This window comes from Epinephelus fuscoguttatus, linkage group LG17 (assembly GCF_011397635.1).
Source record: "Epinephelus fuscoguttatus linkage group LG17, E.fuscoguttatus.final_Chr_v1".
NCBI lineage: Eukaryota > Metazoa > Chordata > Actinopteri > Perciformes > Serranidae > Epinephelus > Epinephelus fuscoguttatus.
The window spans coordinates 19,002,538-19,029,975 of NC_064768.1; the positions used below are offsets into that span (position 1 = coordinate 19,002,538).

The 27,438-nt window shown below is 41.2% G+C and overlaps 1 protein-coding gene across 1 annotated transcript in view; it reads right to left on the reverse strand.

Moving 5' to 3' along the window:
* rbms3 (RNA binding motif, single stranded interacting protein) overlaps positions 1–12,106 on the reverse strand; it is a 382,296-nt gene extending 370,190 nt beyond the window's left edge. The window contains exons 1-2 of the mRNA XM_049601753.1: positions 11,847–12,106; positions 7,188–7,376 (exon numbers count right to left, since the gene is read on the reverse strand). Of these exons, the coding sequence (XP_049457710.1) occupies positions 7,188–7,361 (174 nt within the window). The 5' untranslated portion in view covers positions 7,362–7,376; positions 11,847–12,106. The remainder of the gene's footprint in view (positions 1–7,187; positions 7,377–11,846) is intronic.
* Between the last annotated feature and the right edge of the window lie 15,332 nt (positions 12,107–27,438).

The window sequence follows — 27,438 nt, forward strand, 5'->3', positions numbered from 1 at the left end:
GATCTCCCCTGAGTATTCTTCTATATAACATGGTTGCTGAGGGGATCGAAACAGAGATTTTTTTTTCCAAATTCTAAATAGGGATGCAATGATTTATCAGCCTAACATCAGTATTGCCCAATATTTGCCTTTTTGACTGCCACTGGCTTATGGGCAAATAAAATGACATTCACCAATGGCAGTGGCCAATGTTTTACTGTTGTGTCATCAATTTTGCACAAGCTAAAAAGCAGAGCTCAAAACTAAAAGCGTTCCGCTGTGCCGGGGACAATACAAAATGTATTTGGGATGAGGAACCTCTAACAGAGAATGCACTGAGTTACGTTATGATGAGTTCAACCTGTATTCAGTAAAAATGAGTAGTGGGTCAGACCCCTCCTTTGTGTAACTGTGGGATCAACACAGTGTTTTCTAGTAGAATCAGTCACGTTTACTAGCTAGAATAAAAGTAGTTAGCCCAGCTTGCTACTAGGCTAGTAGACTAGAAAATAGGTGCAACAAGATTACTTTTCTCAACACTTGAGTGAGTTTCGATTCTGTATTTATTGGTCTGAAAAAGCCAAGAGAGCTTGCAAAAAGTGGCGAACTCACCAGGGGGGTAGGGTGGATTTTTTGGAGCCAGATGTGACCCAAGGTGACCACATTTGGACGGGAGGGTGGAGTTGCGGAGGAGCAAGGGGTGGATCTGACAAATTAGCTGAGGAGATGCTTGGCAGACAGCCAATAATTCTGCTGTAAAGTTGAGCATCTTAACATAGGGGTCAGTGGGGACTGACTCGCTTTTAGGGCCAGCCTCTAGTGGCCATTCGAGGAGCTGCAATTTTTGGCACTTACACGGTGGCTTCAATTTTCAGCCCCGCGGGTTGCTGCTTGGTACAGGCACAAAAAGTGAGAATTCAATTTTCAGTTAACTTTTTAAGGTTTTTCACACTTTATTTATATCCTGAATGGCACTGCTACACACATCAACCAAAACTGATACAAGATAAGAGTAAGGTCAGCGAGTCATGTGGTGTCACATATTAAATAAAGGATTGTGATGCACAGTTATGCATACTAATCAACTGACACAAAGAAATCAACCAAGCTCCATGTGACAGGAGTATGACATGAAATGAGAAAAAACATCATGCTTGGATTCAGTGACCAATTTACATACACCTCCTTTTCATCACTGGCTTGCTTCACAACACATGAAACCCCCAGTATAAGCAAGGTTTCTACAGATACCATCACATCCAGGAGCATTTGGGGATTAAGTGGTCACTGAGAGGTACCTCATCAGTACATTGTTGAGAGTGAAATGAATTTTAAAGCTTAAGATTTTTTTTTGCCCCTGGGTTTTCAGAGTCTGGAGACAGTCTGGGGATTCAAGCTGATAAATTTACTTTCACCAGCTGACGTCCTTTAAGCAACAGTTGACTGCACTGTGAATGACCTGGTATGCCATGGCAGCTCTGAGCCTGAGCCCACGGGTCAGACTGTGCCACTTCATTCTCCATGATGTATCACTAATAAACAACAGGGCAGGCCAGAGGCAAGCACCCTTTAACAAGGACAAAAACACCAGTCCACTTCCACAGATGACACCTTGATGAATAAACTCTCCAGACTAATCGATGACACCATGGCAGCAGGAGCCGGCCTGCCAACCGGTTGGTCAGGCAGCGTCACGGCACACACTCCCAGGGCCACCCTCGGTAAACTGCAGCAGGTGTTGACTCAGCTGCTAATTAACCAACAAAGAGCACAAAAATGAAAAACCAAAAATGGATTGGCCTGCTCCCTCTTACACACACACTTACACCCACATAGGTTCAAAAACATTGGTGGGGGCATGTTGCCCATTGTAGGGTGGTGTCTACCACTCCGGGACACCTACTGTAATAGGTGTAAAAACAAATATTTGATGTTGCTTCTGTGAGCTTGTTTGAGAATCTCTCACTTAACCTGAAGAGGCTAACGCCTTCATGCCTCATTGCTTCACAATGTACCACCAACAACCAAAGACAGACAAATGCCTCAGTTCAACACAAACACTGTGTGCTAAAGCTTCTCCGGCAGCAACAATCATCACGACAGCTTTTATTGTAAGTTCCGTACCATAAGGATGTTACGCTCTGATGCGTCAGGAGACAATACAAGCAGACATGTGTTGTCAATGTGAGCTTTAAAAAGAACAACAGTGAGGTCTGATACAACTTTTTAAAGCCAATTGTTGGAACCAATTGCGTGAAGATACACTTGAGGGAGAGAGAGAGAGAGAGAGACAGAGAGAGAGTGTGTGTGTGTGTGTGTGTGTGTGTGTGTGTGTGTGTGTGTGTGTGTGTGTGTGTCTGTGTGTCTGTGTGCTTGTTTCATTGAGCCAATTACATCTAAGAGACGAAGCGATCTTTTATCCAGCATTGTGGAGAGTGTCTATTGAACTTCTGTCGTAAAGGATTTCTATGAACTGTTTGAAAAGATTACTTTTTTTAAAAAGTCGTCTAATCTCTCTTTTAATTAGGGTGGTTACAGTAAAGTTTACTGCACACCACTGGTTATATCAACTACACTGAACAAAAATATATAAACGCAACACTTTTGTTTTTGCTCCCATTTTTCATGAGCTGAACTCAAAGATCTAAAACATTTTCTATATACACAAAAGACCATTTCCCTCAAAAATTGTTCACAAATCTGTCTAAATCTGTTTTAGTGAGCACTTCTCCTTTGCCGAGATAATCCATCCCACCTCACAGGTGTGGCATATCAAGATGCTGATTAGACAGCATGAATATTGCACAGGTGTGCCTTAGGCTGGCCACAATAAAAGGCCACTCTGAAATGTGCAGTTTTGCTTTATTGGGGGGGGTCAGAAAACCAGTCAGTATCTGGTGTGACCACCATTTGCCTCACGCAGTGCAAAACATCTCCTTTGCATAGAGTTGATCAGGTTGTTGATTGTGGCCTGTGGAGTGTTGGTCCACTCCTCTTCAATGGCTGTGCGAAGTTGCTGGTAGAACTGGGATGTTTTCAGCTTCCAGGAATTGTGTACAGATCCTTGCAACATGGGGCCGTGCATTATCATGCTGCAACATGAGGTGATGGTTGTGGATGAATGGCACAACAATGGGCCTCAGGATCTCGTCATGGTATCTCTGTGCATTCAAAATGCCATCAATAAAATGCACCTGTGTTCGTTGTCCATAACATATGCCTGCCCATACCATAACCCCACTGCCACCATGGGCCACTCGATCCACAACGTTGACATCAGCAAACCGCTCACCCACACGACGCCACACACGCTGTCTGCCATCTGCCCTGAACAGTGAAAACTGGGATTCATCCATGAAGAGAACACCTCTCCAATGTGCCAGACGCCATCGAATGTGAGCATTTGCCCACTCAAGTCGGTTACGACGACGAACTGCAGTCAGGTCGAGACCCCGATGAGGACGACAAGCATGCAGATGAGCTTCCCTGAAACGGTTTCTGACAGTTTGTGCAGAAATTCTTTGGTTATGCAAACCGATTGTTGCAGCAGCTGTCCAGGTGGCTGGTCTCAGACGATCTTGGAGGTGAACATGTTAGATGTGGAGGTCCTGGGCTGGTGTGGTTACACGTGGTCTGCGGTTATGAGGCTGGTTGGATGTACTGCCAAATTGTCTGAAACGCCTTTGGAGACGGCTTATGGTAGAGAAATGAACATTCAATTCACGGGCAACAGCTCTGGTGGACATTCCTGCAGTCAGCATGCCAATTGCACACTCCCTCAAAACTTACGACATCTGTGGCATTGTGCTGTGTGATAAAACTGAACATTTTAGAGTGGCCTTTTATTGTGGCCAGCCTAAGGCACACCTGTGCAATAATCATGCTGTCTAATCAGCATCTTGATATGCCACACCTGTGAGGTGGGATGGATTATCTCGGCAAAGGAGGAGTGCTCACTAACACAGATTTAGACAGATTTGTGAACAATATTTGTGAGGAAATGGTGTTTTGTGTGTGTAGAAAATGTTTTAGATCTTTGAGTTCAGCTCATGAAAAATGGGAGCAAAAACAAAAGTGTTGCGTTTATATTTTTGTTCAGTGTAACTAAAGGCAGGCATGAAAAGCTTAAAATGTTTTGTATTCATCTGACTATTAAAACACTAACTATCTGACAGTGAAGGGAAAACTGAGTATCCAAATCGACGACTGGTCATTTTTCTTTAACTCGATAGCGATACAGTTTCCACAAGCTGAGAATATATTCCTTTTAGGAGGCTGCTGCAAAACATCATTGCACCTCCAAGCTTCAGTATGACTCAGTGTTTCCCACAGGACAGGAATCTATTCGTGGTGGTGTGGTCCTGGGAGGGGGGGTATTAAAAATATTTTTCAATACTCATCTGTGTGAAGAAGTGAACATCCAACGTCAGAGTTAATTACTAACGAGCAGAACCACACGGCCGGGCTCCACCGGCTGCAAACCTACGTCACGTCAGCGTAGCGTCGCGGCGTATTCATTTGGGCTCCACTGACTGCGTACGGAAGCGACACGTAGAGACGCTAGCAGGGTTGTTTACTGTTTCCCAAGCCGAGAGGCTGCATGTAGGCTGCATGAAATGTTAAAGCATTTTCCACCTAAGTTATTACATATATTTGAGTTATCTACAAGTTTACTGTACCGTTTGTCATCTACTCGCTTTCAAATGTCCGCCACGGACATTTACACAATGTCATGGATAAACATGGGTAAATGCATGGAAAAAATCATCACATATCACCTCTGATAATGGTTTATTCATTTAAAAACACATTGTGCTCGTTTAGCACACTATTTCATGTAGTTTTTATCTGCTGGAGGGTCGCGTAGGGGAGCATAGCGCGACAAAAATAGAAGAGCCGCGTAAAATAGAGAGTTGTCGCGCGACAGACGGGGGTTGTCATGCCGCTCCCGTTGCCAGTGGAGCCGCTGTAATTGATTAACAGGGTGGCGAGCTGCTACGGGACTCGCGCTGCAGTTAACACTACTAACAGCGTGAGTTAATGTCTCTGCACATGTTGAGCTTCCACCTATGTTAATACAGATACAGGCTAATAAAACAGCTAATATAACATGATGAGTTAGAGTTGTTGACCACTTTTGGACTTGTTTGCCCACATATTTGTACCGAGAGGTCTTTGGATCCGTTCTGCTACTACGTCTGCTGCTTCTTCTTCTGGTGGACCAGGTGCGTTAAGTGCGTCTTTACGATGCATACCGCCACCTATTGCACCGGAATTGTAACGACAAGCTACATTCACAGACACTGAGTCCCATTATAATGTGTTTATGAGCGAGGTCGAACAGGTAGCGCCAAAAGCAGAAAAATCTATATGTGGCGGAGATAATTTATTCGTGGCGCACCGCCACAGATAAATGAATGTATGGGAAACACTGATGACTGCCAATAAATGTTGCATTTCATGAATCTGTGCATGCAGATTTATGATAGAAAACATTATCAAAATATGGACATTTTTGGGCAGTGAAAAAGCAACATATCACTGCAGTTTGGCATTGCCTATCTGGCCACATCTGTCTCCTGAATTCAAGTGCCTTCTTACTCCTTCTTCCTCTGCTTACAGTTCTCGTACTCATACAGCTGATGTTACACCCAGTAGCTACTATTACTAAAGGCAATACGTTACCAGCAGAAACACTGGTCTCAAACATACATTGTGGTCCCTACTCTCAAAGTCAGTGTGTTTTTGAATGGGTTTTTGGTTAGATGTCTGAAATATGGTCTGTGGATAAGAGACTTTCATGTCTTGTTCTGAGACGTAAAATACATCAGTAAATACCCCCCTTGTGAACTCTGAAGCCTTTAGGTGTCTTTAAAAAGGCAGTTACTAATGGCTACATGAGAATACAGAACGTCATCACACCAAACAGGGCTTAACATCCTCGTGGTAGCGACATTAAGTCACGCAACCATACTGTAGTTTGTTTATAGCCTAACATTTGTGTTTTTCTTCTGCCAATTGCATTTTAACTTCTTTGCCACAGACCTTATTTCAGCAATAATCCAAAATGCAATGGAAAAACCTGACTGGCTTTTTGTCAAAGGAGCCAGGGAAATGTTAACTTCCATGTCAGCCTACAAAAAGACATCACCCCTGCAGCACTCTATTCTGTACATGGTTAACTCTGCTACGGACTGAATGACGAATTGGTAAAAAAAAAACAACCACAACAACACACTGCATACAACCAAGAGCACACCCCTTGCCAGGGTGCCAACTTCCTGCTTTGACAAGCTGCCACCACATCTAAGACAATTATATTATTTCATGTTTTCAGGAGTTTTTGATGTCATCTAAATGCTTCAAAGGCTCTTTTACCTTGCCAAGATGAAGACCCTGAAGGGTTTTGTCGATTACTGTTTGCTCAAAGTCTGCTCAGAGGACTCAAAATTGATAGAGCAAGCCATGACAAGCATCCCATTCAGAGCTGCCAGTAGCAGTCAGTCCAGTCATCTAGTGAATGTTTTTGTATATCTGTTGTGTTTATTTATCTCTTCTCTGCTCCAAGGCCTATAGAGCCTCTCAGGCTGATTGACGGAAAGAGGTTCTGGCTCCTGCCAGAGAAGCATGATTGACGTCCTTGAGATGGAGGAGAGCCAGCGAGGATTTTACTGTCACTCTTGGACGTGCAGAGGGCTCCAAGATGGCAGAGGGTTGATATGTTTGAGAATCAGCACTCACACGAAGAGACTGCACAAGTATACTAAGCCATTATAAATGTGCACATCATAACTGTGGTTTGTAGTGTGTGCTGAACGGTTTTCATGGCAACATGACAACACATTAAGTACTTCCTTTGAAACCACCAAAGCCAAAACCAAAGTACCTACAGTTTCACTTTTTCTTGCAACGACCCTGGTGAGCAAACAGGTCCTTTCAGTGCAGGATAACTCATACCTCTCTGTAGTTACTATGCTCCTTACTGCATGACATCACCAGACATGCAAACTGCATTGCAACTTAGCTTTTCAACACCCCAAGAGATAACAGTGAATGAGTGAGAGTATGTCTATGAAAGAATGGGAAGTTCTCACCCAGAACAGTTCAACAGGATCTCATCGCTCATCACACACACACACAGACACTCCCACATACACACATACAGCACAGCGGCTGCAGATGTGCAGCAGTTGGAGTCTGCAACTTACTTTTTTGTCGTCCTTCTGGCTTGCTGGCTGTGCATCCTTACTGTGGTTGTCAGCAGAGGGCCTGCCGCTGGCATCCGTCTGTCTGTCATCAAATTCATTCTCCTGATTGGCCCCTGACCGAGGAGAGCCCAAAGGGCGGGGCTCCGGCTGCTGAACACCACTCTGGACCTCCATCTTCCTCTGCAGTGCCTTGAAAAGTAAGAGCAAGATGGAGGAGAATAAAGCAGGGAAAGGGCTGAGTTAGACAGGTGGAGTGCACACAAAGGCTTCATAGATTTATTCTCACATTCATCTCTCCCAGATACACACTGGTCTGCATTTACTTCCTCAACTGCTGGTTTCTATGGCTGATGAGCACATGAGATAATAAGGAAATGTTGGCTGAACTGTCGCTAGATGATATACTGTACAGATGGAAATACTTTTGATATAAATCTTCATCAGAAACTTCAAGAGAAAGTTCAGTAGATACCCTATCAAAGGTTGTCTTACATCAAGGCACTGTTGTTGTCTGTAGTTCATGATAAAATATCTACTTTACAAAACAAAGAAAAAGATTTAGAAAAATACCGTATATATTAATCTTGGTAACGTCAATTAGCTGGAGATAAGAGAGATCAACATGAGTTGTTTGGATACTAATACCAGTGCCTCAAGTTCTGCCTAAAATGCTGGATCGGGTATTGCCAAGTATGTGAGTCTATGCAACATCCCAATACCATGTCATTTATTAATAAATATGAATATAAAATTCAGAAAAATATTTTTTTCGATTTCACGGAAAAGCAGTGTTACTGAATATCAATTTTCCTTGGCCACTCTAAAACAGTACCCTACACAGCAGGTCGCATGTGCAGCCACTGTCTCAGAGTGGACAATAAGAATTGATTTCCAGTACATAATGTAATGTTAGCCATTAGCATGATGTCAGCAATTCAGCAACTTATGATATTCATTCTGTTTGGTTTTGTTGTTTTATAAAGGGTTTGACCTGAGCTATGCCGTACAGCAATGTTATCAATAATTTCACATGCAAACAGGTTAGTACTGCTATTAATCTTTAACACAAAGCTATCGGATTGGTACTCGATACACAAGTTCAGGTTAATGTTGTCACAATACTGGAATTTCTAACCTCTATACAGTACCTTAAAAACATCAATTTTGATACCATTTTCGATACTGCAGGGAAAACTGACATTGAGGGTATCAAATGTATTTTTTAATTTAAATATTAGTTGTTTCTTGGACAGCAGCAGAGAGCAGAAAATGACTATGGTAAACATTAAAAATAAGAGAAGGAGAGAAAGTGCAGCTGGTACAGGTGTATCGATACTGCAGGAAATTAGTTTTGGAACTGTTTCAAATATTTAGAATTGATACATCAATATTTTTGACAATGCTAGCTCAGGTATTGGAATTGGCAAGGAAAAATGGTGTGTAGACTTAATTTGCATATTTGTTATGTTTTTTTAAATTGTGCCTAAAGCTTCAAACCCCTTTAATAATTACTCTAGCTGTGTAATAATTAAAAAAAGACGGTTGGTAAAATAAATAAAATGTTAGAGCCCCTGGATTTGTTATTTTTCTATCAAACAGTTTCACTGTATAAGCCTAATAAGAAATATGTGTTGGTCTACCATCACTATTATCAAACCCAAATCTTTATAATGAAATTAACTAGCTAGATAAAAATCAGTTGTTCAAGAACCCCTGCATCATGAGTCATCTATCATTGGAGCGAGGAACTGTGGGACAGCAATATTCCTTTCTTTTAATAAAGGATGATCCCCGTCCTGATATAGCAAAGTAAGCCCCAAGTGCCCCAGGTGTAATTAATAACATTAATGATGGCTGTATTCCATTTAGATGAGCTATTTCCAGGGTCTTGGTATTGTGCATGTTGGCTCACTGTCACGGCTTACTGGAGCACTTGATGGAATCGAGCCTTCGTTAACAAAATTTGTCTCACCTGTGCCTTTCCTGCTCTGACAAGTCAAAACGTCTGCTGTGGAAAAAGGTCTATTTAACCGATCTGTGGTTGCTACTTACTGTACATACATCTAGGTCAATGCACTCAGTTAAAGCTGAAGCGCTCTGAAGCCAAAAGACTAGTCGACTGCACAAAATGTATCATTACCAGCTTCAGGGGGCTTCAGCTGATCCAGACCTCTGACCTCATATCTGCCTCTGACAGTGGATGATCAAAAGCAGATATTTTCCTCACGAATGACTTATCATTTTCATCTTTTTCACTGGGTGAAGGAGCAGAGCGGGGTCGGTTGGGATAGTTGGGACAGTGCCTTTTTAGCAAGTTATACTCATACTCAGCCACACTCTCTTCACTTTCAGTCTCAAAGTGAAGACCCTCTGCAATTCCTCTCAGTATTCACAGCTTTGAAATAAACACGGTGTAAGTAAATCTTTGGCTCTTTTGTTATTTTTCTTCGACTGTACTGTTTTAGTTGCGCCACGTACAAAAAAAAACAACGTATCGTTGGAAAGATATTTTTCTGCCCTGTCAGACTGTGATGGTGTTAGCTGTCTGAATTTTCATTGGTAGGAGTCCAAAATGTGTCTGCTCACCCTGGAATAGTTGGGACAGTATTGTTTATAGGCAATTAACAAAATGTAGACAAAAACAAGACAATGACTTTTGCTAACTGAGTGAGACACACTGGGAAGTCATTGAGAGAATGTTTACTGTGCGAACGTCATAGAGGCCCACATTTCATCCCAAGCAAAACATGCAGAGTTCAACAATTTTTTTTTTTTTAACTCTCAAGTTGTTTTTTTTTACTCTATTTTGCCAAATGAAACAAACTCGGTAGCCTACATAATCCTATGGGCCACATGTTGCCTATAGTACCCACATTAAAGCCCTGTACATTCTCCGCAAGCACAGAGAAATGTGTTCTTTTTCTCGAGGTAGCAAGAACAAGAACAAATTTCGTTCTGGCCAGGACATTTCATACTTCGTGAGCAACTCAAGTGCAGGACTCCTGGGTAGTCCTCATAGGCCCCTCCCACTGTCGCATACGTCACACACGCTTTTCCGCATCAACCACGCCCACATAAAATTCCTGACAAATCACACAATTGTTCTCGGACACCACACAATAAAAAAGTTCTGCCCAGATGATGTGTCAAGAACAAGCTGCAAGAACTCCCAAACCAGGGCTGCGAGAAAAGAATGAGAACAAATTTCTCTGTTCTTATGGAGTATATAAAGGCCTCAAGCTGAACAGTGCCACTGAAATGACGACTCAGAAGACAGCCAACTTCCATATCTCAGTAATTTATGAAAATAGAATCATTTTACTTCTTCTTTTTTCTGAACGAAATGTGTTAATAAGTGGCTCTGTCAGTATACAGTGTCCAAATTTAGACTGCTTTTTAATTTAAATGATTTATTTTTTAGCCCAGAACAAGGTGTTCCAACCATCCTGAGGAGGCAGAATTTGGGGAAAATGAACTCCTTGTACATTTCACAAAATTGTGCCTTTCATGTTTGGGTGGGCTCTGTCAGCAGACACCTTTATCTGCTAGGGATCAAATTATTTTCATTGCTGTTCAAGTAATCTGAGAGTAATGGAAGGGTTACTTCATGTCCACACAAAAATGTCCCACCTGACCCTGCTCTCCCCTACAGTATTATCTAAGCCTGTTTCTGTTGAGCACCCTAAAGGCTGGGTGCAAAAAGACTCCATTAAAAAGTTTCAACCTGATAAACTAAGAAAACAAGGACTTTATCTCACGATGAAGACTTTCCTTGTTGTCATGATGACTACACTGCTGTAAAATACTGTGATGTACGTGACTAAGTTTCACTGCATCGTATCAGAGGCGAGTGTACAGTGTTTTTAAATCCCCAAACAATAAAGCAGAGACAAACAAAGTGAAGAGAAGTCACCTCGTCCGAAGGACAGATCAGAAACTATCCATCAGCACCTGTGCAGTGATGTTTAGCTGCTTCATTCTGCATCCTGGGGGCCATCAATAAGTTATGAGGTCAGCTGGTCGCTCTCACAGCTGAGATGAGCTGCCTCATAAATACATACATGTCCTGAAGGACGTTTTGATAAACATTTTAACGCTTGAGAGCAGCGCGCCTCGACATCACAGGTGAACGCACCTGTTGCTGCTCCGTGCTAATTAACCCCTGTGACGTAGCTGCAGTGTGACGTAGGTGTATTAGCATCTATCTAATAAAGCAGAGCGTTACAAAAGCCACTAATTGAGTGTTAAAGTACAAACTCTGCCTGGTTTGACATGTTTTTATAGGTGTATTATTTAAACATGTAGTGTATGTGTACTGGGACTATTTACCTAGCAGGTGAGGCGCAGGGTCAGTACTGTATTTTAGGTGCAAAACGTTCAAAGTTGTCTCCTTCCTGAGTTGCTAATGCGCATCCGCCTGCTTTGCCTTTGCTTATAGGCACATGAAGCTGCACTTCAATGGACATTTCGCTTCATATTCTACATTTAAAACAACTCCAACAACATACTATCCAACGTTGCGACTTATAGACATCATAACAAGGGGGTTGTCACCGCTGACAGGGCTCCTCGCGCTGTGTCTGTGTTATTACGGTAGCGTCAACAGCGTATGGCGGCGGCACACCAACATAAACAAGTCGCAAAAGAATGCCGAAATACCTCTGTCACTTCTTGGCTCCTCGTTATGTCAGAAGCATATCAAGAGGAAGATGCGGCAGTGCAACTTGCTTTACATCTCTGTTGTTGCTCTGACGCGGAAAGCCACGGCAGTCTGGGGCAGAACAACAGGCAACCGGCTCATTGAGTTGTATGAGAAGTTATTCCGTCGGAAACTGGTGGAGAGGCTGCGAGACACTTGAGCCACCGCTGAGGAGGCAGTGCATACGGTGTCAGAGCTGCACAACCCCGGCGCTGCTGCTGCTGCTGCTGCTGCTGTCACGGCGGGAGTGTCCCCGAGAGCTGTCACCAAACACTCCTCCCTCCCCTCCTTCCTCCTCCCGCCTCCCGGTTACACCGAGCCCGTGTCGAATATGGTGCCTTCAGGTGCTCCTCGAAGAATCCTGGAGACAGGAAGTTGTAAATTACTTTTTTTTTTTAAAAGCAGCTCTAAACAATATTAAAAGCATGAATGTAGCTGCAAACAACTATTTGCTATGTAAAGATATGGTGGAGCACTGGTGTCCTGAGCAGAGAAAATACCCCTGATATCAGGATGGCATCATTATAAGTGTAGCTCCCTTAGCACAGTTTCCATTGTTAGCACTGTTCAAGCTGTCAGCCACCTCCAAGTTGAGAGCTATGTGCAAACAACCTGAGTGATATGTTTAAGCAAACGAATATTCTTTTATGCATCAACCTGCCAAAAAGCACGATTTCAAATCAGTCTCTGTAGTTAAGAAATAACACAATTTGTCATAATTTAAAAACTCACCATGAACAAAGTTAAATAATTGAGATATTAGGCAAAATATCTTGTCGGAAAATTCTAAATTCACCCTGCTAGGCCTACTTATTTTGCTCATCAGCTTAATTGTTACCTAGTTTAGAAAGCAGGTGTCATTAAGTTCCATGTGCTGCAAATTAAAAAGAGGCAAATATGAATACAGTGTACGTTTTTGTGTTACATTGAGATGTTTGTTTTTGACATAGGCCTGTCATCATTGATGGAAATATTATGTTCAACTGTCCAATTAAAAGGCAATGGGGCAGTTTGTGTTATAGACAAATAAGATAAAAATAAAAAATACTATCTCAAACTAAGTGCTCACACAGTCAAAGTGCAAAAAAATGTATATATTATGCACAGTGAAACACCAGTAGACAACTAAATGGAATAATATTAATATTTCCTACAGGACATGAAAGCAGCCAAATCACTATTACAGTAGGAGGAGCTGACCTCTCCTGTTGGAGGTGAGGTGAAGCCAGGCCAGTGGTAACTGAACTGGCAGTGCAATTGCTGAGTGAAAATAGATTTATTATGTAACCTGCACAGTGTAAAGAAGAAATTCAATAATGACTGTCGTAGTAGAATAGTGATTATGTCATTTAGATGAGTTACACCGCTTAACACCAGTGTCAGAAACAGCCCGTGCTCATGGAAATGCATTTATAATAATATCAAATTATCTTTAAAATGATCTATTATAGTGTAATCTGACCTCAATGATATTTCTACAGTATATCCCTTAGATGTCTAATACTTAAAAAACATAGCATTTTAAAAATATTTATAAAATATAAATACCCTTATTACAACACTCTTTTTTTTCCTTTTTTTGTTCTTGCTGTATGCAGTTCAACTAAAAAGTGAGTTTTACTTCTCAGATTGTTTCATTTGCAGGATTTTTAGAAGCTAAAACAAAATTGAGCCATCAGTTTTCATGTTCTACATTTTCTGCATTTCTACATTTCCTTAAATTATCTTGTGATTTATCTTGAGATCCCTCAGGGAATTCCAGTCCCACATGTTGGGAGCAGAGTGACAGGGAATTACTGTGCATGAATTATGCATCAGTAAGGCTCAATGATGGCCACAAGGTGGCAACATAAACTCAACAAAGACTGAGTGGAACGAGGAATGATTGAACTCAGTTTGGATTTGTAAAGATATTATAATACCCACCAAACTACACTCTCTTAAATTAGAAAATGCAATTTAGCCCTTGGTTGATGTAGCCGCTCTGTGGTCCTCTGTATGTGCAGCGAGTGTTGTGGTGGAGGAGCCATACTGTCTATATGTGTTGTGTTTATTATTGTTATTGGCCTTGCTGTGCTCTTTGATCATTGTTAAGCTCTGCGTGCAGTGTTTACCCTAAATGGGGCCTGTCAATCTGCTAAGCTGAGCTATAACATGAGGGTGGCATCATATGGGTGTTGGCCCATAGTGCCATCTTCATCGCCTCCCTGTCTGCCTCAACTTAGAGGCCATACTGGTGCACCGTCTCATCCAAGTAGCAGGGATATCACCCAAACGAACAACTGTGCCGACAGGCGGGCCCTCATCTGTTCTGACGGCGCTGCCATTGCCAGAGACGGCAGACAGGCAGTCAGAGAGGCAGGTGGATCAGCAGGCGGAGGGTGAGGCACTGCGAGGAGCAGGAGCCCTGTACGGTGGGGCCCCCTCAGCGCATCCAGGCAGGCATGTGTCCTCTATGTAAGCCAGCAGGGACACACAGTCAGGCATGTCAGTGGCCCCAGCCGGCACAAGCAGATGTTTTCTGGGTATTGTTGTTCCGCTTCTCTGGTAATTGTTTTCCTTCAGGGCCAGCCAGTGGGACAAGGTGCCAGGTTGTGTTTTGGGAAGGAGTTATGGAGAGATGGAGAGACAGAGTGTATAATCAATCAGCGATGGCTTTGGAGGCTGTTCTACACAGACTGTCCATCTTTTTCCTTGTGCTCCATGTGGCTTGAATCACAGCGATACAAACGGAGTAGCTGGGATGTCACAATCATAAGGACAAAGCCTGTGTTAACTGAGTGTGAGCTGTTGTTTCAGAGCTGTAAAGCTATTTGTTGAACAGCTGGGACTGCAGCAGGGTGCGATGAGTAAATCAAGTATAAACCAGATTAAAGTCCTTTTGTCCCTAAAGAGGATAAACATACAGGCATCAGTAATTTAGGAATAGAATAGTAAGTGCTTGCTGTTGTAACACCATTTATCTGCCCTTTTATTTTTGTCTTACAGTGAATCCATTATACAGCTGCTGATGTTTTTGCAGACAATCTTGAAGTCAGTTTACCTTCACAGACACTTAGCAGTTTGTTATGGTACAGAACACAGCTAATTCACTCCAACTGTGTTAGACACTGAGTGTTATCCTGTGATCCCATGTTGAAAATGCCCTCTTAATTAGCACAGTGAACTACCGAGACCTTATTATATGGTCAAATATTCTGCAGACCTTGCTTAGAGCAGAGACTGAAAAGACCCACTAGGGGGCACTTTGAGACTTTACATCAAAAGCATGAGCAAAGGAGCCTCTTTTGTAAAAAGTAAACTGTTGTAGTACAGTTTGGGGGTTTATGCATTGTAAATTTTGTGTACTTCAAATAAAAAGTAATGCATTTTTGCTCGGATTTACATGCTGCCATTCCTCCTTCCCCTTGGCAGTCCTGTGTTGTGCATCAAAGGCAGTGGAGCTGTCGATTGCTTTCAGGGGTTTTATTCTGGGGCTTTCACAGATGATTTTATGAGACTTTTACAGCTACTACATGGCTCAATCCATCATTTGAACTCTTGTTTTTTAAGTGCCGAACCCAAAAGCTGTTGAGCACCCATTCCCTAGAAGGAGCACCAATTCAAGAGAGGGATCTTGAGGCACGGTGAAGCATCTCTCATCTGTTATGGTGGCATGCCACACTCCTGGGAAGCTGCAGCCTTCACTAAAAGCCAGTGTCAAGATGTTAAGCTTTTTACAGGCTGACGCAAGATGTAAGTAATTTGGTCCAATCATGTTTTCATTTTTTTATATATAAATATATAATTGTAGGTGTTAAGAGCGCTGTTAAGAGCATGTGGGGAAGGCAGACAGAAAAAGCTTCAGCCATGGAATCTGCTGTTCACACGCAGAGCATTGGATGGAGACTGTATTTCATAATCTGCCTTCACTGCCAATAGATGCAAGTGAAAATAGAACCAATGTCACATCTGCCTTTTCACTATTTTTGACGCCATCCATTCGCCTAATCCCGTAGTGAACATCATCCATGTCAGACAGAGTGTTTAGACCCTGTTGCACCGTGTGTGAATGTGTGTTTCTGTTTTGTTTGGTGTTTGCTGAGGCTTTTTCTCCAAACGCGCCACCACGCTGCAGAGACGTCTGACAAATGAAGAGGCGTCTGAGGCCCCGTGGCTACGGGGTCACACAGCAGCCTTGTGAAGTTGTGGCGGTTACCAGCACGTCTCGCTGTACGCCGGCAGGACGAGGCACAACAGTCCAGACTGATTACAGAGTAGCACCTTTGGCCCCCGTATTTCTCACACCCAGGATGAAGGAGTGACAGCATCTGTGGGATAAGCCTGTTTTGGATGAGATGGATTTACACAAGACAGAGTGGGTAGCATACCTGAGCAGAAATGGAGAAGGGTGCAGTGAGGGAAAGTTAGGTCAGGGTTTTTCAATTGGAAATTTAAACTTAAATATGAGAGTAGTCCCAATGCAACGGAGCATTGACCTACAAATATTGTTTATTATCTTTATTTGTGTCTCCGTTTTAATCATTGTGTTTGTTTGTGCACACGCATGCCTGCTCCTCGCCACTGAATCATACCTGTCAGAATCATATCAGCCATGACTCAAACTCCACCCACTGTCTGTATGATTGACAGCTCAGGCAAAGTTCAAACACCACGCTCCAGATCATCACCAAAATACAGCTGCTGCCGCATGAGAGAATAAGCACCTCTGAGTCACACAACAGGACCTTGAAAAATCTTAGTCACACATTGATTTTTCTTATTATTGTTCAACGGTCAATGGAAAACACAGAGAGAAAAATATATGTGTCTCACAATAACAATTCTCCAAGTTTGATAAATAATAAAAACTGCATCTTAAATCTGAAGGTGAATAAAAATAGTGAGGAATACAAAAATAAGAAAAGAAAAGTAAAAAGTCTTTGTGATAGATTCCTGATATTTAAATGACAATGAGCCCAAATGTCGCTTGTTCCTCTTATTTTAAATTAAACTCCGTATCTTCTCTGTTTTTACATTTGCATCATACATATTCAGGACAAAAGCGCAACGTGTTCCAAGAGTAGTGGTGTTGCTAAAACTAGCAAGAGGACAAAAGAACTGCGCCTGCTGATATACCATGTGTCAACCGCCCTGTTTCAGTGTGTGCGTGTGCATGCATCCATTGCAAGTGTGTGTGTGTGGGTGCCTATGAGCAAGCACATGCATACATTTGTGTCAACCACAGTGTGCATAGAGGTGGCAAATTTTTTTCTTCTTTCTTGTCACGGGTGTGAACTGTAAAAGAATTATAGTCCAATTAGTTTTATTATGGGTTTGAAAGATCTCAGAGATCCAACCAGAAAGCATGTCAAACGCTGAATTTATGAACTGAAGTTGTCATGATCGGAAAGACAAAGGAGAAATTAGGTAGTGATTTCATTAATCTTAGCATCAGGCTAAAATTAATTTTAAATTAAAACAATTTTTTGACCAGGGAGCAATTTCTGCCTGCACAGTTTTGTGTTGTGCTGGTTTAATTATACCCCATTGATAACCGGCTTCCATAATTTTGTCCTGATTTTACAGTGACATTAATTTTAGTCTTGTTTTGTAGCTCATCAGAAAGGCATCAACTGCACACCAGTGAATCCAGTCAACAACAGCAACTGCATGTGTGTGCAGGCTACGTTACTTCATGTAAAACTGCATGCCCAAGTGTTACTTTGTGTGTGTTGATGTTTCCAAGCTGGGTTGAATCATTAGGAAGTGATTCTCTCTAACAAGGGCTAAGGAGCTGTCAGGAGACATTCACAGGCAGGTTTCGCCATGGAGAGTGTGAGGAGTCTTATCAGGGTCTTAGCTGTTTTGCTGCGCCTGTTTATAAAGAGCCTGCTTTATTTGGAGTGAATGCATTCTAGCAAGGTCTCTACTGTTTCTGTGCGTTGATTAAAAGTGTTTTCACGATTACCCGTAGTGAGTCTATTCCAGCCTAACAGGGTTACTAGCAGTTTTAATGAAGGGGAATAATCATTACATGTGAAAGGGGTTTGTCGGGGTCTCGTGCTGTCGTTCTCTGTCTGCTTGTTGTGGGTGTGATGAGGAACTTTGCCTCTGCAGGGTTAGATTTGACTTTCTGCTTGTTTTTTATTCGGTCAAAAAAAAATAATTACAAATATGTCTGACAATTCTACTCTACTGTTATGTCATTATTATGAACATTCATAATAACACTTCCCTCCTCTGCAAAACGTCTCCTCTATTAAATCTGTACAAAATTTTGTAAACTGTGATGAGAGTCATATATCTTTATTTTTGTCTCTCTCTGTGTGTTTGGGTGTTCTGCATCTCCCTTCCTCTTCTTCAGCTACAGTTGCCTGCTCACTAATGTGGCTTTTTCGCTCTGCTCCTTTTGTTGGCTGTGGTCAGCTTTTGCATTTGCTGGTGTGAGTGAATTTCTCACAGCTTCTCGTGAATGTGTTTTTTGAAAGTCCTATTCAACATTTGGTGCAACTATAATCGGCACTAAGCCACTACGCTCATGCAGACGTGTCTGCGGATTCACACATTCAGGCCTTCAGAAGTGTTGTGCCATGTCTTTTTAATTTTTTTTTTCCAGTCCAAGTAGCTACTAAAGAAATGTTTTAAGTTGATTAAAGGAATTCTGAGTGGAGACATAGTCATTGGATTAAGTTACTGATCAAAGAACATTTAATGAAGAGAGGCAGCAAGATGGCTTCCCACATATTTTGGTCTTCTTTAAATTATAGAAGATATAAGCAGTTTAACAGTGTTTATTCGGGAGAAATACACCTAGTAAATATTGCTTTGGTAGTTCTAAATAGGATTCATTATTTCCCAGAGATAACTCATTAAATGTAAAACAAACAAACAAATAACCTGTCAGTGCAACCCTCTAAACCACAAAGAAAAACATGAAACCCATTATAAATTCACTGTTCTTTATTTCCTTTGAAAAGCTTTTATTTTCACTGCTTGCACATTTGGTAATAATTGAAAAAAGTGTGTTGTAGCACCATTGAAGTTCCCCTTATCCACAACCTACCAATGGTACTCTCACTTCTCCTTTTTTCTTAATTTTTTTTTTTATGAAGAACAGTCTGCTGTCTTAAATTTAAACATCACTGCAGGCCCGAGCTTCAGCTATTTGTGTCTGCTTGAAAGTGTCGTTCTGCCCCTGGGCACGTTATGTACTTCTGTTATCAAATCAAACAATTAGATCTCCAGCCCTGTACCAGAAAATTACATTTTGACACAACGGTGCATGTTTGATTAATATATTGTAACATCTGACTCTGCGCACTCTCGTTCTCTGATGGGGCCAATAGATAATAAATGGATGACTTGTGAAGCTATAATGAAGTGACTGTCTTGTTATCGACAGGGGAGCCTCCGATGCTTTAGCGCAAAGTAGAGCTTCCAACGGAGGCCCTCCGGTGCACAGATTATTACACTGGCCGTTAAAATGAGCTAATGTTCTGCTGCCAGTGCACCTCTCCAAAGGGACAGAAGCTGAATTCCCCTCTCACAGCTGCAAAACAGAGGTGTAAATTAAAGCCAAACAAAGTAAAAAAAGAAAGAAAAAAATCTCAAATCCAAGGCCAGGCTACAGTATTTCTGCGATTAAAATGTGGGATTTCCTCTGTTTCTGGTGGAAACTGATGTGGGTGTGAGGCTTTTATTATTGTGTTATGTATGACAGATGATACTTGTACGGCTTTTGTTGTGAACTGTGTGTATGTGTAATAATTCCTAAAACACAACATTTCCACTTTAAAAAGTCACTGAGTTAAAATGTTTATTTATTTGGTTTGATATTCCATTTTGTGAGTGCATTCTCTTATTATGAAATTATTTGATTTTGGTTGAAGGACCCTCAATATTTCAAACATGTACACTTCCCAAATAAAAACACAAAAGTAGCAGAGGACTTTAAGTTTGACAAAATTAAAGACATTTCCACTATAATTTGGTGCAGAAAAATTCCCCAGAATGCACAAAATTCAGTGTTTGATGCTCAAAATTTCCTGGGTGAGGACCCCAAACCCCCCATTGCATATGTTGAATTGAAACCTATGCTCTTAAAAAGATGTATTGTGTGTGACCGGGCTGTATATGTGCAAGTGAGCAATGAGCAAAAGGAGACTCAGTGTTGGATTTGTTGCTGTTGTTTATTTCTTCAGTCCTAAGGTGCCACCACTCCCCCCAGGTGCTTATTAGCAATGACAGGGGATGTCTGATTTGACAGGAGTGTGACAGGTGTAAATTTCACACACACAATTCAACTCCACACATTAATCCAATTAATTTTGAACATGTTCTTCTCTCTTGCGCTCTGCCAGCAGAACTGAGTCAGGGAAGATTTGAGATGTTTCATAGAGCAAATTATTTTCTTTTTTAGCCAAACATTTTCATTTTTGGATTACATTTGTTACACTGGTACAAGTAGTAAAAAAAAAAAAAAAAAAAAAAAAAAAAAAGTGTAAGCGTAATCCCCATATGAAATTTTTGAAGAAAAAAAATGCATTGACAACATGAAAATAAAAATTGCAAATATTAGAGAAAATGAATACAACAAAAGGAGAGGAGACAATGTGATCATCAAAGGGTAAAAAAAGCACTTCACAAACATCAAGGCATCTTTGGGGGTGGGGAGTTGGGAGTTAGGGGGATAACAGTGAAAAAATATTCCACTTTGAGAATGTGCAAGATCTCATGCAGTTGCCTCTCTCTCACTCTCTATCCCTCCTCTCTGTTGGCGCTAAATCACACGTTAGTACAGCCAGTGGATGTGTTGACAGTTTTACAAACAGAAATGTAAAACGCCATACTCAAGGGGGTCTAAGAGATAAGGGGGGGAGCTGAACAGGGCAGGAAACAGAACAAACATGGCCCAGAGAAGCATAAAATGCCATGTTGAAACACCTCGGCTGGGTTATTTTAATTACATAGGGTATGCCACACTATCAGCTATAGCCACGAATGGTGTTGCCGTATGGAGAGGAAGCACTGCTGCTCAATACTGTTGGGATTTCCCATAGCTCACTGCCTGTGCAGACTTGGTGTAAAGTGTAAGAAGTGTAAGAATAGTACTGAAGCATGGTTAACATAATGGATGATCTGTGTGCTTTGCAAAATAAAAGCTCTAGATTAAAGCATATGAACCGAATCACACTCATACCTACACAGCAGCACAAGCTGACTTATAGTGCTTCCAAAATGACACTTTTGCATAGTGAATCCCTCCTGTCTGGAGCTTATTTTGAATAACTATGCCCAGCAGAAGTGAGAGACATTCCCAATGGATTTTTTAGCCTGCTGAGCACAGAGCAAGGAGGTTTAGGGACATATAGACACAGCCAGAGGTGCCTTTAGGGGAGGGTGGGGAATGACCCTGCAACATGTCTTGGATTACAGATATATATATTGTGTCAGAGCTGTCAAAATCAAAATGTCTAGCAGCATTCCAGGTCCTGCTTGTACAAGCATGTCTGATATACAGTATATATTTTTTGTTTCTGGTTTTATTTATATGGTAAAACAACATATGGTTATACAACAATTCATATGATATCTTATTAATCAAAGCCCCACAAATGATGTTACATCCTTAACATAAAGCTATGTAGGTTAGATTTAGACAGGTACAGTTACGGAGGTTAGATTCAGACAAGTAAAGTTAAGTAGATTGCGTTTAAGCAAGTAATGTTTTGTAGGTTAGGTTTTGGCAAGTAAAGGTATGTAGGTTAGGTTGAAGTAAGTAAAGTTATGTAGGTTAGGTTTAAACAAGTAAAGTTACGTAGGTTAGGTTTAGGCAAGTGAAGTTATGTAGATTAGGCTTAAGCAAATTAAGTTACCAAGGTTAGGTTTTGGCAAGTAAAGTAACGTAGGTTAGGTTTAAGCAAATCAAGTTACCAAGGTTAGAATTTGGCAAGTAAAATTACATAGATTTGGTTTAAGCAAGTAAAGTTACGAAGGTTAGGTTTTGGCAAGTAACGTTATGTAGGTTAGGTTTAAGCAAGTAAAGTTACGTAGATTAGGTTTGAGAAAGTAAAGTTACCTAGATTAGTGTTAGGCAAAGAAAGTTACCTAGGTAAGATTTAAACAACACACTACACTACATTACATTGATTAGGTTTCGTCACGTACAGTTACGGAGGTCAGGTTTTGGCATGTAAAGTGACGTAGGTTACGTTTTGGCAAGTAAAGTTAGGTAGGTTAGATTTTAGCAAGTAAAATTATGTAGGTGAGGTTTCTGCAAGTAAAGTTACATAGGTTAGGTTTGAGATAGTAAATTTACAAAGGATAGGTTTCGGCACATACAGTTACGTAGGTTAGGTTTTGGTAAGTAAAGTTACGTAGATTAGGTTTTGGTAAGTGAAGTTACGTAGATTAGGTTTAAGCAAGTAAAGTTACAAAGGTTAGGTTATTGGCAAGTAAAGTTATGTAGGTTCGGTTTTGGCAAGTAAAGTTACATAGCTTAGGTTTAAACAAGTGAAGTTACGTAGATTAGGTTTAGACAAGTAAAGTTACGTAGGTTAGGTTTAAGCAAATCAAGTTACCAAGGTTAGAATTTGGCAAGTAAAATTACATAGATTTGGTTTAAGCAAGTAAAGTTACGAAGGTTAGGTTTTGGCAAGTAACGTTATGTAGGTTAGGTTTAAGCAAGTAAAGTTACGTAGATTAGGTTTGAGAAAGTAAAGTTACCTAGATTAGTGTTAGGCAAAGAAAGTTACCTAGGTAAGATTTAAACAACACACTACATTACATTGATTAGGTTTCGTCACGTACAGTTACGGAGGTCAGGTTTTGGCATGTAAAGTGACGTAGGTTACGTTTTGGCAAGTAAAGTTAGGTAGGTTAGGTTTTAGCAAGTAAAATTATGTAGGTGAGGTTTCTGCAAGTAAAGTTACATAGGTTAGGTTTGAGATAGTAAATTTACAAAGGATAGGTTTCGGCACATACAGTTACGTAGGTTAGGTTTTGGTAAGTAAAGTTACGTAGATTAGGTTTTGGTAAGTGAAGTTACGTAGATTAGGTTTAGGCAAGTGAAGTTATGTAGGTTAGGTTTAAAGTTACGTGGGTTAGGTTGGAGCAAGTAAAGTTAGGTAGATTAGGTTTAGACAAGTAAAGTTACGTACATTAGGTTTTGGCAAGTAAAGTTATGTAAGTTAGGTTTTGGCAAGTAAATTTACGAAGGATCGGTTCAAGCGAGTAAAGTTACCTAGATTAGGTTTTGGCAAGTAAAGTTATGTAGGGTAGGTTTAGGCAAGTAAAGTTACATAGGTTACGTTAAGCAAGTAAAGTTATGAAGATTAGGTTTAAGCTAGTAAAGTTACACAGGTTAGGTTTTGGCAAGTTAAATTACATAGGTTAGGTTTAGGCAAGTAGAGTTATGTAGGTTAGGTTTAAGCAAGTAAAGTTAGGTAGATTAGGGTTAAGCAAGTAAAATTACGTAGGTTAGGTTTAAGCAAGTAAAATTAGGTTAGGTTAGGTTTAAAGTTATGTCGGTTAGGTTTAGACAAATAAAGTTAAGGGATTAGGTTTAAACACGTAAAATTACATAGGTTAGGTTTAAAGTTACGTAGGTTAGGTTTAGGCAAGTAATGTTATGTAGGTTAGGTTTAAAGTTATGTAGGTTAGGTTTTGGCAAGTAAAGTTATGTAGATTAGGTTAAGTAAAAAAAACAAATGTAGTTGGGCATCTTTAGGTTAGGCAAGTAAAGTTATTTTGGTAAGGGTTAGGTAAGTAAAATTACATAGGTTAGTATTAGGCAAGTTAAGTTAACTTGGTTAGATTAAGGAAAAGAAACAAATAGAATTAATTTGGTTGAGTTTTTCAAAAGAAATGGAGTTGGGCATCTATAGGTTAAGGCAAGTTAGGTTACTCTGGTTAGTTTTAGGCCAAGTGAAGACATGTAGGTTAGGCTAAGGCAAGTTAAGTTAATTTGGTTAGGTTTAGGCAAGTTAAGTTAAGTTAGGTTTTAGAAGGTTTAAGAAAAGAAACTTAGAAATGACATATCTTAAAAAATACTTCAAAGTTCACAGAGTCCTGAACACTAGTCCTGTGTACTCCCCTCAGTACATTGGTCATGTGATCGCAGCCTTCCCGATTGCGTGGGTTATACACATATTACCAGCTCATGATTACCTGGGTTATATACAAATTGTGGTGCATTTTTATGGGTATATGTACAAACAGTGCATAAGCAGTGAACAGTGCAACAGCCTGGATATAAATACCCAGGACATCACACGTTTCTGTCCCATCAGGATGCAACTTGCCCAAAATGTATTTTCTGCAGTGCTCTTGAATCTCTTGGCCAGCCAATGCAGCAAAAAATATTATCACAGTTGGACAATGATTCCCTCTCACTCCATCTTCAGTGACATGATTTAACAGGTAAAACAAAGCACTTATGATCAGCTCAATAACAATCTTAAGTGTGGGTTTAATACACTGTATGTTTGTGTGTGTGAACGGAGGAGAGGCTGGTGTGACATGGGTGAAGATTCAGGTGTGTTTTCATCGAAGACAGGCAAAGAATACCAGTCACAGACGAGTGACACCACATATTTGAGTCTCACACAGTGGACGCATTTTTTGCGTGTGTGTGTGTGTGTCTTTATCATGTGTGTATCTACATGTGAGGGAGTTTGCTTGTGGCTAAATGCAAGGCTTTTTATCAGATGGAGTGAGGCTGGCGTGAAGACAATGATTGGCCCCAACTGGTCCTGGTGCTGGTAGGACACAGGCCTTGCCTCTCTAAAAAGACATCATTAGAAAGTGACAAAACTGCCAGGGGCAAAACTGGCCTTGCACAATGATCAATTCGGCAGACAGGATTGAATTATAGGGGGAGGGTGGGCTTTTAAAGAAGGGGAATTGGAGGGAGTTGGTATAGTACAAGGCCCCCTACTGCTTTAATTACTGATGTGTGCGTCTCCCAATTAACAGCACACCTATGGTCCACTGGCCACTCTGCGCCCGCACAAAGCTGGAGAGGAGAAAGAACATTCTGCGGAGAAGCAGAGAGAGAGAAACGCAGAGACACACAAACCAGGGTGCTCATTAGCGAATGGTAATCAGCGGTCGAGAGGTTGGGCACTCACCTCACAAAACGCCACATGTCAATTTGTCCCCTTCCATTCATGAGCCCACTCTCATTTTACCCCACTCCCTCATGTTCCCTTGTTGAGGAGAATTGGATGGAGCGCCGTGGGGGGAAACACTCGAAGGGAAACGTAAACACGGGCCTGGAGTAGGGACTGCTTCGTCAACAAGGGGGGGCCACACTCTTCAGCTGTGGCCCCTTGGCTTCTTCTCATCAGTCTCTGTCTTCACACTCATAAGACACCAGTCTCAGCCCAATACAGTTCACTTCTATCACCATTAATGTACTTTTCTTCTCGTATACCATGCATGCCACATTTACATTGACAGCTGTGACAGCTGTGAGCTTTGAGCACCTCCCTGCTACTATTTCTAGCGCATAAAATGTGGCAATTGGTATGATACGATGTAACGTACAGTATAAATAATGAAACACTTTCACTGCCTTTGGCATTAGCAGTTTGCCCTTAAGCTGTATCTGAGTCAGAGTGTGACACCTTTCTGCTTTTTTCATAGTCACTGTGTGTAACAATAATGATTATAAAGTGAAAGTGCATCTCTTTCCTGTTCTGTTAATTGCCACTATTTCACTATTTCTCGCCTAAAATGTCTTTGGAAACATATTGTAGTGCACAGTTTGGCTGTAGTACAGGAATTTGTGAACAGGACGTGGGTGCCATTCTGATCCCTGTATTGTAAGAACGGAGGCTAAAAAACAGAGATCAAACAGTAAAACTAAGCAGTGCTGATCAAATAGTGCATTGCCTGTTTCTTCTTCAGAAACATATTTTAGTGTACTGTTTAGGGGTAGTTTGAGACTGTCACCAGCTAGGCTACCATAAGGTTTCCTGTGGAAAATCAGTCAAGCGTACATTACGTCACCCACAAGCGGGAGCATTTACCAGTCCGGTTCAGCATAGTGCATTCTGGTAGTTGTAGGTTTTCTGCCTCTTGTTTTCCTGGTCATGTAGCATCAATTTCAAAAGTATTTGCAACTTTCTACTGCACAGACAGCCTAGTTAAAAAAAAAACTTCTTTCCAGCAGTGAAATACTTCTTAAGCTGAACTGAAGCACATTTTTAAAAATGTTTATATATTTATTTCACTTTCTCAGTCAAAACACATTTTGTTTTACAAATGCTGTGGAGAACATAGTCCTAACTGAGGTAATATAAGAATTACAAACATTGGTACTTCCCCTGGATTTTCTTTTTTTCTGACAACAGGTTTCCTTAAACAGAATACCAGAGTAGCCTATTTACTTTCTATTATACCTATATAATAGAGCTATATTTCTCCCTACCTTGCCTTCCACCTATCATTCTCTGCCATCTGTGCTGTCTGACTGACTGACAAGTGCGCTGTTTCCTCTACTCCTTTCTTCCATTTTGTGGTGGATGGCAGCCTGCGTTAGCATAATCGCGCCTAGACAGAGGTCGCTGATCTTTGGTTGTTCTCATGCACTGTTAGTACGTATATCTATGAAAAGTAAGCGACACAATTCATTCATGTCCCACGTAATCATGAGCCAGTAATACCTATATAACCTGTGAAACTGGTAAATGGTAAATGGACTACATTTCTATAGCGCTTTTCTAATCTTCCGACCACTCAGGGCACTTTAGCACTACATGTCACATTCACCCAGTCACATACACAAGGCTTAGGCTACCGTGCATGGTGCCACCTGCTAGTCAGTTACCATTCACACGCACTCACACACCATTGCTGACATCAGGAGCAATCTGGGGTTCAGTATCATGCCCAAGAATACTTTCACATATGGACTGGAGGAGCTGGGGATCGAACTGCCAATCTTCAGATTAGTGGACCACAGTTACTGCAGTTGGGGAGGCTGCAATCAAATGACCAATGCAGTGACAGGAGTAACGAAGGAAGCAGGTGGAGACCTGCGTCCAGAACCGTGTAAAACCACTTGAACTTTGAGTCACTTATATGTGACATGTGGTTGACTGTGTGAAACCACTTGAACTGTGAGTCACATATAAGTGACTCACAGTTCAAGTGATTTTACACAGTTCTGGACGCAGGTCTCCACCTGCTTCCTGCTTTACTCCTGTCACTGCATTGGTCATTTGATTGCAGCCTCCCCAACTGCAGTAGCTGTGGTCCACTAATCCGAAGATTGGCAGGTTCCTTTTAAGGTTTCCTAAACATGACCTATGTAACTTTACTTGCCTGAACCTATGTAATCCCCCCCGCTGCCCCCAAACACTAAATTGTTGTAGTATGTACTATACAGCATGTACAGTAAGGCACAAGTAGAAATATTTAGATTTCATCCTTTCCAGTTTTTTTTGATTGACGCCTTGCTGATCCCCTGCAGATGGAGATGTAATCTTATAGGAGATGACCAAGGTGTGGTGTGGCATCATGTATGGGCATGCCCTCCGGCTGTGCAGGTGTGTGTTAAACCGA